Source organism: Trachurus trachurus (assembly GCF_905171665.1).
Source record: "Trachurus trachurus genome assembly, chromosome: 16".
NCBI lineage: Eukaryota > Metazoa > Chordata > Actinopteri > Carangiformes > Carangidae > Trachurus > Trachurus trachurus.
In genome coordinates, this window is record NC_139902.1 from 7,232,746 (window position 1) to 7,249,868 (window position 17,123).

General features: G+C 43.5%; 1 protein-coding gene across 1 annotated transcript in view; it reads left to right on the plus strand.

Annotated features, from left to right (window-relative positions):
• The window catches only part of LOC310999920 (uncharacterized protein), a 45,370-nt gene that overhangs the window by 21,933 nt on the left and 6,314 nt on the right, over positions 1 to 17,123 (plus strand). The window contains exon 2 of the mRNA XM_083990528.1: positions 7,827 to 8,108. Coding sequence (XP_083846654.1) covers positions 7,827 to 8,108 — 282 coding nt within the window. The remainder of the gene's footprint in view (positions 1 to 7,826; positions 8,109 to 17,123) is intronic.

Sequence of the window (17,123 nt, forward strand, 5' to 3'; positions counted from 1 at the left end):
CTGTAGGTACAGGGGGTAAGCAAAAATCTCCCCCCTGTACATGTTGAGTGCACGAAGGAAAACTCCATGTCGGCACACCGCTAGCTCCAACCCTTCCTCGTCTGTTTTTCCGGATGATTTCTTTGATTTCTCTCGTGCCGCTGACCACTGCCCTCCACAGACACCTCTTCCAGAGACCTACAGTAAACATGGAAGATTGTGAACATGTTCAAACAATGTCCTCTTTAGGGTGTCATGTTTCAAAGGTAATTATAATGAAGTTGTGCAAATTTACATGGGTAGTAGAGGAATGGACATGGCTGACAAATTGTTCAACGTCGTCATCTTTCGCGATGAAGACGCCATCAAAGATGGCTCGTTCCTCCGATCTAAATAGAACAGATATATATTAACCTTTAAATATTAATATGATTTTCAGTTTGTAGCAGTTATTTGCAAAATGAGGAACTGTCAATGCACAAATGATATTGTTAGCACCTTGCTGCACTCTTGAAACGGTAGTGCTTACGGTTCCCGTCAACAGATACCGCAAGCATGTCTGGGCTGCATGCGGGACAGTCAAAATGGTCCTCCTGCATCATTTTGTCCACTTCAAATCGGACAGCCTCCCACTCCAAAAAACTTGCACGGAAGCTGTCTGCTGTGATGGTTCCGCACTGTTTCAAATAGTGCAGTAAAAGAGAACAAAAGAGAACAGAAAAACAGATAAAACTAAAGTTGCAATTTCAAGAGATTGAATGCATGTGAAGCAAGAAAAGTGATCAAAGACTGTCACAAAGTTTTTGACTTTGAGACATTTGCACAGTAACCATAGTCTTTAGTCCTTGCAGCCAAATGAGTGGATGAGATAATGGGGCAAGAGAGATGGAACTTTTAGTTCAGCCTATTGGATAATACTGTGCTTTGAGAAGTTAAAACATTAAATGAAGGGTGTCAGTCCACAAAGGTGCGAGGAGTAAGAGGTGGATGTGATCAGACTAGGCACAAGTGTTACTAATGGCATTAACAAAGGCACTGTTCAATTGTGGGAAAGAAAAGGATAGGGTACCTTAATCAATGATGAGGTGAAAGACATGCAATTTAGACTGAGTTCAATGGACTCTATGCACAGCTCCACTACTTCCTGAACTAAAGGCATCTCTTATTTCCTGACTTACATTATTGGACAAACTACTACCAACAACAAATACAACAGCATAAAAACAAGAGCACAAATACACAACAGTAAAATGCTCTGAAATGGATACAATAGTTTTGGGGACTCAAACATGAGATATTGTGTGACATTCTAAATCTATACACAAAGAGGGCTACTACAGCTTCTATTTTGTTTAAAACTAATCCTATGCAATATTTGGTCTATTAATCTATGGGAATACATCTGAGATCAGGAAATCATACTGGAAGATCAGTCAAAGTGTGTAGCCAATGAAGTTCAAGTCAAGATCTTCAGAATGATCTGTTTTTTCAATGCAAATGACCGATGACACAACATAGGTTTATGGTTGTTTTTAAAGGATCTACATTTAAACTCTCTTTCCTAAACAGGCAAATGTTCATGTGTACGATCTATCATAATCATCATCCCCTAATAGCACTATTTCTTGTGTTACGCAGTTATTACAACAAATACTTACACGGCCAAAGCGAATAGTACGGCGATCCAGCATCTTTAGGAAGGCTTGAGCAGACATCCCTGGTGCTGCCATCTTCAGCTCCTCAAAAGAAAAAAGGACATCCATTGCATACACAGTGGAACAGTGAGAGGTGGCAGGCCAGTACTCATTGTGGAGGAAGTCATCCACTCCAGGACTCCATGTGGCCCCACATGCCTCGCATTTTATTTGAGGCGGTCTGAGATCATATCGTCCTGGAAAAATAAGGAAATACTCACAGATTATAATGGCAGATGGAAAATGCACCATTCTAACAACCAATTGGTAGAAGGACCCAAATGCAACACATATACCAGAGTTTTTCAAAAAAAAAAAAACATTTTGTAAGGAGACACACTACTGAAAGTCACACTTTTGTTGATTGTTTTCCTTCACATAGATGGGCCCAGTCAGTCAAATCAACACACAACCTATGGAGGTTTCTGGATTTCCAGCATTAAGAACATTCCTGAATGTGTTTCAGAATATAACATGTATGGATGTAACATAAACATGACTTGTATTTGCATACTTGTGGCACAGAGTGAGTGGGAATAGATATGGGGTGTGATAGCATTAAGTGAAATTCTGCAGGCACTTCTACCGAAGTGACCTTGACCTCAACCACAAAGTTCTTACCATTCATTGTAACAACAACTATAGATCGTCCCGCGATGACACTTAACGACTCTTGTGAACAGCTGCATATCTTTGGCATCTCTAAAGGTACAAGACGCTCTTGAAAACACACACACACACACACACACACACACACACACACACACGGATGAGAATGAAAGAATTACATGTTTATTTAATAGCAGCTATTTTGTAAACAAAATGTACTGAATGGCTATCGGATTTAGTTTTCCATAGTTTTCCATGATAAATTAAGTCTGTTCATTTCTAAAACTACAACTTACCACACTGGGTCAGAACCCTCTCCACAACACAAGTCGTGGGAGGAAGTGAATGAAAAAATGCATCCGTCATGGAATCCCTGTTATGAAAAACCAGAAGATGATGGACCCTGGCATCACACTTCTCGCAGAGGAATTGGTGTGGTCGGCAGTCAAAACAGCGGATGACGGCTGGAACGATGTTGCAATGCTGGCACATCTGATTTCCCACATGCTGACGCGCCACCATGGTGTTGACCAGACGGGGTCTCTCTTTGGCCCACCACCCAGATGTGAGGGTCTTTCGTGTCAGCCAGTCGGTTGAGGCATTAGCTTGAGGTGATGATTCAGCCTCACATATCTCCTCAACACCCAGTGAGCATTTAAGCTCTTGAAGAAAGGACTCTGTTAAAACAATGCACAAATTTTAAAAAATAATAGTTAACAATAATTATGAAAAATTGCCATTTCATAATGATGAACATATTGTTTCGAACCAATGCAGTTTGAGAAAAGAACACACCCGCAGTCATAGATGGAACATTACTGGTCACTTCCCCACTGGTTTCTGGAGCTCCTCCATGACATACACCAACACTCTGACCACTACGACTAGGACCTGCTGAAGCAAAAAAAATTGTTGCTTTCTCCATTAAATTATACAAACATTACCTGATGCTAGGCACAGGAATACAATAATAACCTCAGACAAATACTGTAATGTGTTTCTGTCTATTTCTGACCTATGTAATACATTGCATTCCAAGAGGTAATATTAGATCTAAAGATACAGCATGAATGTAATGAGACCTGCTTCATTGCGGGACGATCTGGGCCTGCCGTAAATGATGTTCCCATCACTGTCCCTCTTAATCCACCTTACTTCCTGCTGGCTAGATGGCATTGGCTGACTGGTTGGTTTTGTTTCCTGGGGTATCAGCTGATCTACCCTTCGGAGACGAGCCCTATTCAAGGTGTTGCTCATCTCCTTAAGGAGACTGTCAAGCTCAGACATGGTCAAGTGTGTAAAAAACACACTATAAACAAACAGGGGCAAAAGACAAGACAAACAAAACTAACAAAAACACAAAACAGGGAGGAGGGAAAGGAGGGGGAGCCGGGGAAGGGAGGGGGAGTCGGGCGTGGGGGGTGGGGTTAAGACAGCGAAAGAGAGAGAGAAAGAGATAACAACACAATACTAACAGGATAAAAAAAAAACAAATATGGCTCTTAAAAGTGCCTTTTTTGTGTGGTGGTAGACCTAGAGTAAACCATGTTGTTGATAGGAATAAGGAACCTGCAGAGAAAAACAAATCAAATCTGAATAGATCACACAACTAGATATTATACTACAATACTATGCATAACCTCAGCTTTTGTTCATTCATGCAACACCCAACACAACAAAACAAAGCTATTGCCTTGCCAAACATTTAACTACATGAAGTCTCTCTCACGATGTGTGTGTGTGTGTGTGTGTGTCCGTGCGTGCGCGTGTGTCTCTGTGTGTGTGTGTGTGTGTGTGTGTGTGTGTGTGTGTGTGTGTGTGTGTGTGTGTGTGTGTGTGTCCGTGCGTGCGTGTGTGTGTGTGTGTGCGCGCGCGCACGCGGGTGGAGAGAAAGAGAGAGCTTCGAGTGGCATAAACCAGACTCTTCGTATCATGTCAGTCATATTCAGTGTGGTCCGAAATGGGCAAATACAAGAACATGTTTTCTCTGCCAACAACTTGATCGATTTGGAGGTGTTAATGCTTATTATTTCTCTTGGTAGTAGACTGTGCTGTACTTACCAGTGAATCGCGCGGGGAACTGAATCTGGTGCGTCCATATCAGTGCGTCGCAACGCACACAGTGACGTCACGCGTCGCACAGGCCAAAAATACGTTCACGGTGAAAAAGACAGTCTTTATATGCTTGGCTTGCTCAAAAACAGAAAGGAATCAGCATAAATAGCAGTCCTAGTGAAGGAAACGGTGATTTGCATTAATCACAGAATTCAACATTAACCTACTTGGCCAAAATAGCCCCCAAAACATGTCTGCAGTAGGATATCTAATTTATGATTTAATTTATGTTTTATTTATGACACCCAACTGTTTTGAGTTGCAGATACAAAACCCAACTACACAAAAAAAATAAAAAAAATAAAAAAATAAAAAATACAGACTCCTATCCCACTTCCTCAGATTCATCAGATTCCGAGGATGAGGGATTCGCATTCAAGTCTATGAGTGGCCCTTTGCGTTCTGGAGCAACGTCGAGGGAGAAACGGTCCCGCCCCCCTTCGTCAAAATCCGAGGATGAGGGATTTGCATTCAAGTCTATGAGTGGCCCTTTGCGTTCTGGAGCAACGTCGAGGGAGAAACGGTCCCGCCCCCCTTCGTCAAAATCCGAGGATGAGGGATTTGCATTCAAGTCTATGAGTGGCCCTTTGCGTTCTGGAGCAACGTCGAGGGAGAAACGGTCCCGCCCCCCTTCGTCAAAATCCGAGGATGAGGGATTTGCATTCAAGTCTATGAGTGGCCCTTTGCGTTCTGGAGCAACGTCGAGGGAGAAACGGTCCCGCCCCCCTTCGTCAAAATCCGAGGATGAGGGATTTGCATTCAAGTCTATGAGTGGCCCTTTGCGTTCTGGAGCAACGTCGAGGGAGAAACGGTCCCGCCCCCCTTCGTCAAAATCCGAGGATGAGGGATTTGCATTCAAGTCTATGAGTGGCCCTTTGCGTTCTGGAGCAACGTCGAGGGAGAAACGGTCCCGCCCCCCTTCGTCAAAATCCGAGGATGAGGGATTTGCATTCAAGTCTATGAGTGGCCCTTTGCGTTCTGGAGCAACGTCGAGGGAGAAACGGTCCCGCCCCCCTTCGTCAAAATCCGAGGATGAGGGATTTGCATTCAAGTCTATGAGTGGCCCTTTGCGTTCTGGAGCAACGTCGAGGGAGAAACGGTCCCGCCCCCCTTCGTCAAAATCCGAGGATGAGGGATTTGCATTCAAGTCTATGAGTGGCCCTATTCGTCGAGAAACGACCTCGAGGGTACCCCCTACACGTCAGTATATTGACGCAAGGGGCCTTGACCAAGCGTCAACCGTTTGACGCAAAGGGGTGAGACTGTGTTGATAAAACAGTATTGTGCAGAAGGATGGCCAGACAAGTTTTCAATAGGCCAGGTGCTCCAGCCATATCTGCCATTTCAAGGAGAAATGACAGTTCAAAGTGGCTTGCTTCTCTACGGCAGCAGACTCGTCATCCCACCATCGCTCAGAGCAGATATTCTAGCCAAGCTGCACGAGGGTCATCTCGGCATAACCAAATGCAGGGAGAGAGCCAAGAGTTCGGTGTGGTGGCCTGGACTCAACAAAGAACTGACAAAACTGATAGAGAGTTGTGATACATGCGCCAGAGAGAGAACAACCCTGAGAGAAACAATGTTGCCCACTGAGTTCCCGCAAAGGCCGTGGTCTACAGTAGGAGCAGACCTGTTTCAAATGAAAAACAAACAGTATTTAATCATTGTGGATTATTATTCTCGCTTCTTTGAAGTAGCAAAGTTAACTTTCACAACATCAGAGGCTGTGATTGAACATGTCAAGTCTATCTTTGCTCGTCATGGCATACCAGAAGTGGTGCGCACAGACAATGGCCCACAGTTTGCATCAGAGACTTTTCAGAAGTTTGCACAGGATTGGAGCTTCAGCCACGTCACCTCCAGTCCACACTTCCCACAAAGCAATGGAGAGGCAGAGCGGGCTGTGAGGACGATTAAAAATCTCCTCAAGAAATCCAGTGACCCCTATCTGGCCCTGATGGCCTATCGTTCTGCTCCTCTGGCCAATGGATACAGTCCCACAGAGCTACTCATGGGGAGGAAGATCCGCACAACAGTTCCTGTCCTTCCCTCCCAGCTCAACCCCTCACGTACAGATATGGAGGACTTGAAAAGAAAGGAGCAAAGCTACAGACAAAAACAGCAGCAGAACTACAACCGTCGCCACGCAGCACGTGACATGCCAGACCTGCAACCCGGCGACCATGTGTGGGTCAAGGACACGCAACAGAGAGGCACCGTGGTGTCCACTGCAGGAACACCCAGATCCTACATCGTGGAGACTTCAAGAGGCAGCCTGCGGAGGAACAGATTCCATCTCTCGCAGACTCCAGTGGCGCCTGCCACACCCACCGAGATCCCTGACCTGTCATCGGAAAACAACACTCCAGCGACAGATCCTGCTAGATCTACTGACACATCCGTCACCCCTGAGAGGTGTGACTTAAGTCACAGACACACTTCAGTGAACGAGAGACGCTATCCAGCCAGAATCAGGACAGCTCCAGTTCGCTTGAACTATGAGAAGATGTGAACACCTACCCTGAGTGAATGCTGGGTAACAATAATTCCCTCACTCAGTGGAAGAGCCTGGGCTCTTGAGACAGAAATGTATATATTGTGTGTAAAAAAAAAAAAAAAAAAAAAAGAAAGAAAGAAAAGAAAAAAGTGACTGTGATCGTATAATGTGTAAAATAGTGATAATAATAATAATAGTTTAATATTATAGAAGAATTGTTTGAATAACCTAAATGAAAAGATTTTAGAGTTTGCTTGAATTTAAATATGAACTTTAAGTTATGAATGTATATATGACTATTGGTTAATTGTTACAACTAGAAAAGTTGTGTTTATTGATAGCTTCCTCATGTCTAGTCAGACGCTTTAAAATAAGGTCTCTCTTGGAAACTAACTGGAAAAGGGAGATGTAGAGATAAGTCCTGCTAGTGACTTTAGAATGTTATAGTTGTCATGGTGACAATAAATCAGACCAACGTTTCCTGGACCTAACAGCTGGTGTGTCTCTGATGTGCTCCTGCCTCCTTCGTCTTGACGATAGTTATAACGCTACAACATAACAGGTATAGCTCACCTGGTAGAGCAGCTTGCACTGTGAGCAAGGACTTTATTCCAGTCTGGGATCGAATCCCAGGGTGCAGTTTTACGCTAAACGCGCTGAATCGGTAATTGTACAATGTCCAGCTGTCAGCGAGGGGGTGGCTGAGGGGGTAGCTGGGCGGGGCAGCACAGTCTCCGCCCACCCTCCAGAGGTGCATTGCTAATGAGCTGCTGGTTTTAAAATAACCAAAAAGGGTCGCGGGAGGGGGACTTTAAAGTAAAAAAAGAAAGAAAAAAAATAGAGGAACAGGTGACACAACATCTCCTCTTAACATTTTATTGTGGATGTGGGTCCACCCACCCATTGTTCTGTCTGCTTATCTGTTTCATCAGGTGTGGGTGCAGCGACACCCACGCATCCTTCCCCAAAGAGCCATGACACGGCAGAGGCCTTCCCCCACCTACATGCCCAGACCGAGCCACCTTCATGGGAAGGGGAGCGAGCGGCAGGATGCCAGCCCTTCAGATGCATCAGCTCCCTGGTTAAAGAGGAGCCCTCTGACTTGGAGGCGCCGGTCATTAAGTGGGAGGTGTGTGAGGAGGGGAGTGTGCTGGACCGACAGGAGGGTCAACGGGCTGCTGAGGATCGGTGCAGAGAAAAACCTGCAAGGAAAGGTGAGCGCAGCAGCAGCAGCTGTGAACCCAGCCCATCTGTAGTGTGTCTGCAAAAGTCAAAATCTGCAAAAACTCAGATAAGGCAGCAGCAGTAGAAAATACCGTCACGGCCACGATGGATGTGGTCGACACTCGACACGTCAAGATCGTTCCTTTGATCTCTCGTTATCAGTTGGTTTTGAAATGACTGAGTTGCTTCGATTCTGAAGTAACAGGTGATGTGTCCTTCCCCCCACACATCTGCAGGTTTTAGTTGTGTGTAGAAGAAGACAACCCTCCTCCTTCCTCTGATTTAAAGGCAAGATTTGGACCTCTCCCTTCCTCTGTGTCTTTTGTTCAGTCTTTACTCCACAATTTCAACCGATTTAGTCCAAGTGAGTTGACTGAAAGCAGAGTGATCCTGTCTCTCTGACAGCTCAAACTGTCCCGCTGGTCCACAGCTCTGATCCAGTTTATACAGCAGCGCACAACAGTGTATTGTAATGTTGTTGTGCCCAGTCCACTGCACTTCACCATCCTCTACTGGCAGGCAGTGACACAGGTGTGATGCACTGCTGTAAAAAAAAACTATCAAAGAGTGAGAAAAAATGATATATTATTATTATTCATTTTCGGTGTTTCATGTTCCTAGAGCGACCCACAACAGTGACAATGAACTGATGAGTCATTTCTGGTTATGCTTTTGAGTCAACCCTTATCTGCGGATAGATCTAATAAGGCCAATGGTTCACGTGTATAGAGCTAAACCAAGGGGAAAAACATTATCATAAATTAAACTAAACAGGAACCAGTGGATGTTACAGTGTTTTATGACACATTTTTTAACAATCAAAACTGTTTAAACTCCTAAAACACACAAATGCCAAAACCATTAATTTCACGCAACACCGACACAAATTTCCAAAATACAATAACACACTTAACACAATACACCAAATCTACCAAAACACTACCACATTTTGTTGTCTAACTCTAACTGACTCAACCCAAACACACAACCTAATTTGACTGAGGCCTGGACACTTCAGAGCGGCCTGACTCTTCCATGCTGTCTGCTGGAGGACCCCTTGTTCTTCCTCTCACTCCTCTATTACTCTGCCTGTATGTCTGGAAGCTGCTGAGTGAATGTTGGACTGAACAGGGGCCTAAAACTACAGAGATCAGTGTATTGTAAAGCGTAAGGCATTAGATAAATGGGATTGTACAGTAAGCTGGTTCTTTTATTCTTATTTATCCTATTTGAATTAAACTAAAAGGGCAGAGGATGTTGTTATGATGCTATGTAAAGCCCTTTGAGACAAACTGTTTTTTTTTTTTTTTATCCCAACCACCACCACCCCTAGTGGGGACCTTTTTCTTTCTTTCTTTCTTTCTTTCTTTCTTTCTTTCTTTCTTTCTTTCTTTCTTTCTTTCTTTCTTTCTCATAATTTTTTTCCTTTTACTTTTTTATTTACTACTTTTTGGCTTTAATAATCAGGTGGCAGTAACATACAAACCCTCAACATCACAAACATAAGAGAGGACAGAAAACAAAAACTAAAAAACAAACAAGCTATAACAAGACAATATAAAGCAACAGGAAAGTATCCGACTGAAAGACACCAAACACAAAACCAAAGACTAATTATAGCTGCTGTGCAGCGATGGGTCGGGTCCGGGCTATATTTTGGCAAATTTAGGCAAATTCTGAACAACAAACAGGAGAATAGGAAGACATGACAGTTGACCATGTAATGATAATTTTGCACCAATTGAGGATTGAACCCACAACTTCTGGAACCAAAGACCATTTTCTATCGCACTGAGCTAATTGGCAAGTAGCAGTGCTACGGTGGCTTCACAAATTGAGTAAGCCTTTCACTGTCGTGCAGGCAGATTTGAAACCACTGTAAAAAAGAGGTCAAATTCTGATATGTATTTGTCAAACATCTACTGTGACTCTGACATTTTGTACATTTGTTTCACAAAGACCATCTGGTACTTTAGTCAGTTCCCTGGTTGGGTCTTGAACCCACATCCTCTAACACCAAGAACCAGTTCCTAACTCAGGCCCCATCCACACGAAAACGCGGCTTCACTGAATCCGATCTTTTTCTTAATCGTTTTGAAAAAAATCTCCGTAAACACGGCATCGTTTTCAAAAATATCTGCGTCCACACTGATCCAGTGAAAACGACCCAAAACGCTGTAGTACCTACATACTGCAGGCGTGTGTGTGGAGTGTGTGTGTCGCTGCAGCGCTGCCTGCCACACATAAACACTTAAGACAGCTGAAGAAGACGGGGTCCCCGCTGTAATTCAATAGAAGAAGAAGTTCCCCGCTGTATTCAAACTCAAACATGGGATTAAATGTTGACAGGGAGTCGTGTCAGAGTAAATATTACGATCAGTGATGATTAAACAGGCGCGATTCAGCCGCAGCGTCTGAGCGACGCGACGTTAGTCGGCCGTTGTTGTTGTTACGTGCATAGACTGTCAGTGAGCAGCTGCTGCAGCGGTGTGTGTGTCTGTGTGTGTGTGTCTCTCAGGTTACAGGTAGAGCGGCGGGGGGCATGACATCATCGTTTCAGAAAAAATCCGTATTGGCCGTCCAGACGGAAACGCTGGGGCGGCGTTTTCAAATTTTCCCACTCTGGGACCCGTTTTCAAAAAATACCGTTTTCACCCCCTGAAAACGCCGGATCCGTGTGGACGCGAGGCCAATCCGATAAAGTATTTATCCGGATTCGAAAAAAACGAATTCGTCTGGACGGGGCCTCAGTGAGCTAATTGTCTGGAAGTGAGAACTGGTGTGTGTCTTCTCAAATAGACTCAGGGAGGGACTTTGATGAATGTGAGATTTTTCAATGATGCTTAAAATAAAAAGAAATGAGTAGAAATGAGCCACACCAAGTAAGAAGAGGACTTTTATGTGACCTGTGACTATTTTTTGGTGAATTAAAACGAATTAAAAAGCACTTAACAGCAAGTTACAAAGTTGAGCTCCTTCTCCTGCTGCTATGAAAAAAATGCAGGGTTTACTTTATAGCAAAATAAGACTCCTACTTTCCTTTACCTCAGTTGCTTTCTTTTTGAGAACGGCAAGTTGGTCTGCTTTGTAGTTAGGGGTGTCACCAAGTATTTCTGTTATCTTGTCCAGATCTGCTGCCGTCCAAAAGACGTAATCCATTCCCAGTTGTTCAGTGGTCTCCACAGTGGGTGTTTTGTCACTGTTACCTTTAACTGAGAGAAACAAAGGGATAGAAACGCAGAGCAAGAGAAATAGAAGCACACACGAGAATCATGCATCAAATGCGGCATCACTGCTAAAGCTACAGAAACAGCACACACATGCTACCTGTTCCTCACCCTGTCTCCGTCTTCGTGCTGAAGCTGACGTGGTGCTGGTGGTGAGCTCAAATAATTTCTTTCTCAGGGCATCTGAGATCTGAGACAGGCGTGACTTCAGGAAGTACAGAACATCCTTCATCCAAGGCTAACACAGTCAGAGAAAAACACATGCATGAATCACAGCAACTCGGAGGATGCTAAGCTCCCTCTTTTTGACTGATGGGTGACTTATTGAAGAAAAAAAATGAAGAGGCGGCCCCCCCCACTCCCTCCAGCTTCCCTGTTAGCTACAAGTGGTGACCTAGACTCGTAGTCCCTTTTATTTAAATAAATAAACAATGGCAGTGAAACAGACAGTCGTTTTTCTCTCTCTTGTATTTACAGAACTTTAAACAGACTTGCGATTGTAGAAATTAGACAGTGCTTGGGCAGTGCCCTAATGAAGTTTGTCCAAGCGCAGTCGCCGTACGCAGCTGTCCAAGATGGCTGCAGATCGGGCAGTGACATCAGAGAATTTCTGGTGACATCATAGACTGTGGGTGACATCAGCTCGCAAAAAAATTGGAACGCACGCGTATGCAACAAAAATAGAATGTTTAACTTAAAAGGCCAAATTGTGACATCATAAGTGACATCATCAATTATGAAATTCCACTTAAAAGTCATTGCAAACATCACAGTGTGTTCAGAGAGCACCTTGTGATTTTACACAACACGTCTTCGACAACTTTCAATATAAAGCATCTCAGGAGAAGCTACAACAGCCACCACGACCAGAGAGCAGCAGATAACCAAACTATATTTTGACTTACTGACAAAAGAAAAGTCCCATATGGCTAAGATTGACACCCTTTGTCTCAAAATGACTGAAGAGTCACAAAATTTGACCACCGAGTTCAACAGAAGGGATGATGAGATCAAGAGACTGATGGCTTCCGCAGACTCCCAGAGGTCTGAATTTGTACACTTCAGTCAGCTGCACAAGGAACTACAAGATGTCCTAGGGACAGAAAAAATTGATAAAGAGCACATGATGGCTTGGAATACCACCTGCCATAACAAGATGCCCATCAATATGACGGAAGTCATCAACCATTTACATGATCTGAAAACTGAGATGACCACCCATCTCAACATGAAGGATAAAAAGATCATGGGTCTCCAAGAAGAACTGGGTCTCCTCAGGCATCACAACAGCCAACTGCAGCATGACCTAGAGACAAAATGCGAGGATATAAATTCCCTGACGGCTCAGAATGACACCCTTCATCGCAAGATGACGGAAGAGTCCAACAATTCTTATTATCTGGAAAAGGAGGTCAACATAAAGGGTAAAAAGATCACGGGTCTCCAAGAAGAACTTAAGACACTGAGAGCTTACGCAGACACCCAGAGGTCTGGATATGAACACCCCATTCAGCAGAACAACGAACTACAGGATGACCTAGAGACAGAACAAATAAATGAAGAGCTCATGATGGCTGAGAATAACGCCCACCATAAGAAGATGACCATCAAGGACAAATGTGAACTCCTCACTGCCAGGCAGCAAATCAACAAACTACAGCATGAGCTAGAAGAGAAAAAGCTCCTGATGGCTGAGATTGATAAGATCACTGAAGCGTTCAACAATTTTCACCGTCTGAAAACTGAGATGATCACCAAGCTCAACACAGAGAAAGACAAGAACATGGCTCCCCAAGAAGAACTGAGTCTGGGGGCTTCATGTCCAGACACCCAGGGGTATGGATATGAACACCTCAGGCAACAGATCAACAAACTACAGCATGAGCTAGAGACAGAAAAAGAGAATAAAGAGCTCATGATGTCTAAGAATGACGCCCAGCATAAGAAGATGACCATCAAGCTCAACATAAAGAATGACAAGATGAGGAGTCTCCTGCAGAGACTGAAGGTTTTATTCGACTACACCCAGGGGTATAAAGGTGAACTCATCACTGCCAAGCAGCAGATCAAGGAACTACAGCATGAGCTAGAGACAGAAAAAGACAATAAAGAGCTCATGATGTCTAAGAATAACGCCAAGCATAAGAAGATGACCATCAAGCTCAAGGAAAAGAATGGCCAGATCAAGAGTCTCCATGAAGAACTGAAGAGACTGAAGGCTTCATACGCAGACACTCAGGGGTATGAAGGTGAACTCATCACTGCCAAGCAGCAGATCAACGAACTACAGCATGAGCTAGAGACAGAAAAAGACAATAAAGAGCTAATGATGTGTAAGAATAACGCCCAGCATAACAGGATGACCACCAAGCTCAAGGAAAAGAATGGCCAGATCAAGATTCTCCAAGAAGAACTGAAGAGACTGAAGGCTTCATACGCAGACACCCAGGGGTATGAAGGTGAACTCATCACTGCCACGCAGCAGATCAACGAACTACAGCCTGAGCTAGAGACAGAAAAAGAGAATAAAGAGCCTGTGATGTCTAAGAATAACGCCCAGTGTAACGAGATGACCATCAAGCTCAAGGAAAAGAATGGCCAGATCAAGAGTCTCCAAGAAGAACTGAAGAGACTGAAGGCTTCATACGCAGACACCCAGGGGTATGAACTCATCACTGCCAGGCAGCAGATCAACGAACTACAGCATGAGCTACAGACAGAAAAAGAGAATAAAGAGCTCATGAGGGCCCAGATAGACATCCACTGCAAAACTGCGACATCCACTCCGAAAACTAGGCTCAACACAGAGAACGAACATGATGAGGAGGAGGAGGAGCGTCTCTCTAACTCCGAACCCGAACCCACAGATGCTGATGAGACTGGGGCCACCAGATCGAGGACAATGTCACGGTGGAAGAGTTTTCGCCACACCGTGGGCCTGAGGAAGCCAGAGAGGTGGAAGAGGACCAGAGAGCCCTCTCCCCTCCTCCCTGTCTGAAACAGCCAACATGTCTCCCCCTCTGTCTGTCTCTCTCCTTTCTCCCTGTCTCTGTCTCTCTCCTTCCCCCTGTCTGCCCCCCTCTCTCTTTCTCTCTATCAATCTCTCTCTTTCTCTCCCTCTTTCTCTCCCTCCCTCTCTCTCTGCCCCCCCTCTCCTTCTCCCTGTCTGTCTCCCCCCTCTATTTCCCTTTCTCCCTCTCCCTCTGCCCCCCTCTCCTCTCTCTCCCTCCCTCCCTCTCTGTCTCCCCTTCTCCCTGTCTGTCTCTCCCCCTCTCTCTTTCCCGCCCTCTCTGTCTGTGTCTCTCTCTCTCCCTCCCTCCCTCGCTGCCCCCTCTCTCCCCCTCTCTGTCTGTCTGTGTCTCTCCCTCCCTCTCTGTTTTTCTCTTCCCTCTCTCTCTCCCTTTCTCCCCGTCTTTCTCTCTTTCTCCCTCTCTCTCCTTCTCCCTGTCTGTCTCCCCCCTCTCTTTCCCTCTCTCCCTCTCAGTTTCTCTCTCCCCTTATCCCTGTCTATCTCTGTCTCTGTAGCTTTCTTTCTCTCTATCCATCTCTTTCTGTCTCATTCCCTCTCTCTCTCTCACCCTCTCTGTCTGTCTCCCTCTCTCTGTCTCTGTCTCTCATGGGTCATCTCCTTGTTGTAATTGTGTAAAATTGTGATAAAGCTTAGAACTGGTAATAAATAAATCTTAAAAATCAAAAATCAAATCTCCCTCTTTCTCACTGTCTGTCTCTCTTTCTCTGACTCAATTCAATTCAAATTTGCTTTATTGGCATGAATGTACTAACTGTATATATGACAAATGACAAATGAAGTAGGCTACCTTTACCCTTTACTTTACTTTAAAATTCATATCACGGTATAAATTGAATCCCTTCACGGTAATTTGTTCTTCAGCTATTTAAACTTTAAACTTGAAAATACACATTCCCCCATTTTGTTCATGTTGGACACATTGTTTTACACTTATTCTAAACTACTGAGGCACTTCTCAACCATTTCACACCATTTGTTTACCATATGTTTACATGTTCTATACTCCTCGGCTAATGCTCAATCTATATGCTTCAACAATGTTCTTCTGCTGTCAGTTACAAATTGTAATTGACAATGGGAATAGTAGCTAGTAAACACAGAAGTCATCATCATCACTTTCCAGGTGATAAAGAGACAACAAAACATACACACCTTGTTGGGAAGAGCGGATGTGATAGTATCATTCAGAAAGAGGATAGGACCCAGAGCGTATAGTCTCAGCGGACCAATCAGATGGATCCCTACAGAAGAATAAAAAAATTACTGGGGGGGGGGGCACATGTCCTTGGAGTTGAGTAAATCTGGCATGGGGTTGGACGTTTCTGTAGAGTTTGGTGAGTTTTCGCCCATGGGAAGTATGACTTCCTTCGGAAGAAGAAGAAGAAGAATTTCTAGGAATACTCTCCATCTTTCCATATGATACTGCTCATCGGTAATGAAACGAGAAATGAGAATAAATTGATGCTTAACAAAACTTTTAAATCTATGTACATTAAGGAACTCAGTATTGGATGCTTTATAAATGAGACAAACTGTTAATTATTGTAAAAACGGGCTATAGTAATAAAATTGCCTTGTCTTGCCTAAACTGCAGTAATTACCAGTGAGACACAACCTGTCGGCAAACCATGTGACTCACTTATCAGAGTCATATTCCTAAAACTAATGTACTAATAAAATAGTCCAAGGTAAAGTTGACCTGAGCTAGGGTGAAGTCAGGTAAAATGGGCCACTTTTTGGTAAACGATTAACACTAGAACCGCCAACATTCCATGTACTCCTAGAACCGCCAAGAGGTCATTTTGACCTCCATTCATTCTAATGCAAAAATGGTAAATGGACTGCATTTATATAGCCATATATATTATATAAGCAGCCAGACACACAACTCAAAACACTTTATAGTAATGCTTCACATTCATATACATACACATACTTTACAAAAAATAACAATAGTCGTTGCTAGGCAACCAATATAGACGACTCTTTATTTTTCTATTTTTCGAACAGTGTGTGTATATAAAAAATTTCAAAATTGTTACAAATTTCTGAATTCATGTCCATTTCTCATGAGAGCAAGGGACTGTCATTGTTATGTTCAATGTTTATGAGTAATGTTCATTTGTTATCTGTTTGACACCTGTTTTAACTGTTTGACAACTTTCTAATATCTGAACTTGTGTTGTGTTGTGGGATGAGGTCAAAATGACTAACTATCTAATTAACTAACTATCTAACTAACTAACTGACAAACTGAGTGACTAAATGGACAATCTTTAGCCCAGATTGCAATGATTGGAAAATCAGTTTTATAATTTTTTATATACATACACTGTTCGAAAAATAGAAAAATAAAGAGTCGTCTATATTGGTTGCCTAGCAACGACTATTGTTATTTTTGGTAAAGTATGTGTATGTATATGAATGTGAAGCATTACCATAAAGTGTTTTGAACCGTGTGTCTGGCTGGCTTTATAATATATATGGCTATATAAATGCAGTACATTTAGCATTTTTGCATTAGAATGAATGGAGGTCAAAATGACCTCTTGGCGGTTCTAGGTAAAATCACTCTTTTTTTCGTTCTCTTTTATACTAGAATCGTGAAAACGCATAAGATGATGTAGAACACACTTTTAGGAAAAGTCACCGACTGGGAGACATAGGGTTTTTACGCAAACAGAGTTACGTGCATTTTAAGAAGCGAGAGAGGTCAAAATGACCTCACGGCGGTTCTAGTGTTAATA